The sequence below is a fragment of the Ascaphus truei genome, chromosome 1 (assembly GCF_040206685.1).
Source record: "Ascaphus truei isolate aAscTru1 chromosome 1, aAscTru1.hap1, whole genome shotgun sequence".
Classification (NCBI taxonomy): domain Eukaryota; kingdom Metazoa; phylum Chordata; class Amphibia; order Anura; family Ascaphidae; genus Ascaphus; species Ascaphus truei.
In genome coordinates this window covers 3,186,654-3,189,153 of record NC_134483.1, presented here as the reverse complement: position 1 = coordinate 3,189,153, position 2,500 = coordinate 3,186,654, and the positions used below count along the sequence as shown (strand labels likewise).

Here is a 2,500-nt window from a genome sequence, read left to right as displayed (position 1 = left end):
GATTTCGGCAGGAAATCCTGGCCGCGACCGCTAGTTCGATTTGTAAAACTTGGCCGCAAAAGACGGACTTAGTCTCTCTGAGGCAGGCTTTTCTAGCTTCAAAACAAAGCCGGTTGCTCTGCTATTTCGAAAAGAGCAACTTTTCAAAAGCCCGTCCTAACTTCATCGACTCAAGTCACAGGATGGTCTGGTTATCTAACTCGGCCGTCTCCTTACAGACCCTCCGCTAAGCTATCTTTAGCATGGAGGTAGTACACTGGCGACACACTTTATTCGAGCTCGGCTAGTCCCACGAATTCGGGTATACCCGGGTGTATTGAGGTTTGTGACTGTTTTCTGCCCGAGTGCATTGAGTTATTTTCCAAGCCGGGATTGAAGCATTTTATTCCAGCTGGCTGCAATACTGCACAGTATATATATATATACTGCATTACAATTCATGAATTTATGCCATCTGGTAGACACGCGAAGCATTGCAGCCTATTAAATCCTAATCATTATCATTTAACAGATCAGCCGCCCGTCAGCCAGGCATGAACCCAGGCTGGGAAGGCAAATGCAACGGGGCTTGTCAGAGGTGAGGAGCGGCGCATTCCAGGTATCTGCCAGGTACATACCGGGTATTTGCTCGGATAAAGTGTGTCGGTGCAGTAGGAGCGACCAATCAGAGCATGAGAATTCCTCCCTGTCAGCCAATAGGAATAGGGGCTCGTCCTTTGGCTGACTTCAGAGGAGGTGGCGTGGCAAGCCGGCTCCAAAAGCCGTGTGAGCGGGAAATATGATTTAGCCAATGGGAGAAGCGCCTACGAACTTTATCTCCCCCAGACAACTGATTGTCACCCTCTGGGCAGGCTCCACCAAGTCCGGAAGATACAAAAGATGTCCCCACAGGGTGCCCTTTGTTCTCCAGACCTGGCAATTCGCCCTTCCTCGCCCACCAACGGTCTTCTCACCCCTGGACATTTTCTCCTCTTTGAACTACATACAGTACTCTATACAGACATGCCGGTGTCTATGCAGATGCCCTAGCTGACTGTATAGTCTTATAACAAATGTATAAAACATTATAAAGCACACTTTAATAAACTATGCACTTTGGGGAACCCTATATTTATATGGGAAATGGTTTTGGGATATTTGGGCTCAAAATTCAGAAGTCTGGGAGACACTGGGTTGCCCTGGTGTAATTCACCCAGCATACCAGCAAATCGTTCCTGCTCGCCGGGGAGAATTAAAGGCCTACCGGTAACAATGGCCCCGAACTCCTGCAAACAAAATAATTTAATTTCTACCCAAATATCCCCCTAAAACGGCACACAAGAAATCTCACAGTTCTAGGGCCAAGGGAACATGAAAACAGAAAAAAGCAGATGGTCACTTTATTTTCCACATGTATTAAACCTGGTCTCTGGCTTATGGTGCTTATGTAGCTACCAGGGTCCCCACGGTTTCAGGGGGTAACCAGAGGGCTTAAACTTTATTAGATAGCCTGGTTACCCCCCCCCCCGTCACACCCCCCTGCTGACAAGAACTAAGCCTCACTATGGTCCTCAGTGCCAGCAGCTGCAGCTGGCCTTTAAATAGCACGCAGTTGCTACCAAACTTTGCTCGTGAAAAGTACTCCGTACTGTGCCTTGTTCCTGCTTTGTTCCAGTCCAGTATCCACTGCCTTGTTCCTGCTTTGTTCCAGTCCAGTACCCCCTGCCGCTTTGTTACTGCCTTGTTACAGTCCGGTTCTTCCGTCCTTGTTTAGTCCTGAGTCTTCCCCTTGCCTGTGCCTGCACCTTCCCCAAACCAGACCCGTCTTCCACTGCATCCCAGGCCTCAGATCCCAGGCCAAGGTCAGTGTACTACACACTACCTCTGCCCTGAGGGTCTGTATCCTGTCCTGCAGTCAGTAGCGTTACAAGGTCAAAGCAAAAGTGTGGGGATTTCCAGCTAACAATGACCCAAATAGCCATTACGACATACAATATATATAATTTTTCCCGAAGAGTCACAGTTATCATCTGGAAGGTGGTCAAAATGCTCAAACATAACTCTGAGTAAAAAATTGTAAAGGACTCTCTTGGTGACTGTGCTCTTGTCTCCCAGTATCTCTCCTGGTGTCTGTGCTCTTGGCTCCCAGTATCTCTCCTGGTGATTGTGCTCTTGTCTCCCAGTATCTCTCCTGGTGTCTGTGCTCTTGTCTCCCAGTAACTCTCCATATGTCTGTGATTATTTCTTTTTCAGAATACTGTCCCGATCAATGGACATTTTTTGGTGGAAGATGTTTTTATTTTTCTGATGAAAAAAAACAATGGACAGAGAGCAGAAATTACTGTGCATACAGAGGGTCCACACTCCTCATTCTCACAGAGAAAGACACCGCCCTTAAGGTAAAGCCTGTTGTATATTTATTGAAGGGTTTATTCATTTACTAGGTATAATCAGGACTCAGAGAAGAAATATAAATGTTTGAGATGCAGCTATACTAGACTGACTGAGTAGCATGTTGTTT

General features: G+C 46.9%; 1 protein-coding gene across 2 annotated transcripts in view; it reads left to right on the top strand.

Annotated features, from left to right (window-relative positions):
• Positions 1-2,500, top strand: part of CD72 (CD72 molecule) — a 122,195-nt gene that overhangs the window by 41,909 nt on the left and 77,786 nt on the right. For both annotated transcript variants that reach the window (XM_075575298.1, XM_075575290.1), the window contains exon 5: positions 2,233-2,378. In XM_075575298.1, coding sequence (XP_075431413.1) covers positions 2,233-2,378 — 146 coding nt within the window. The remainder of the gene's footprint in view (positions 1-2,232; positions 2,379-2,500) is intronic.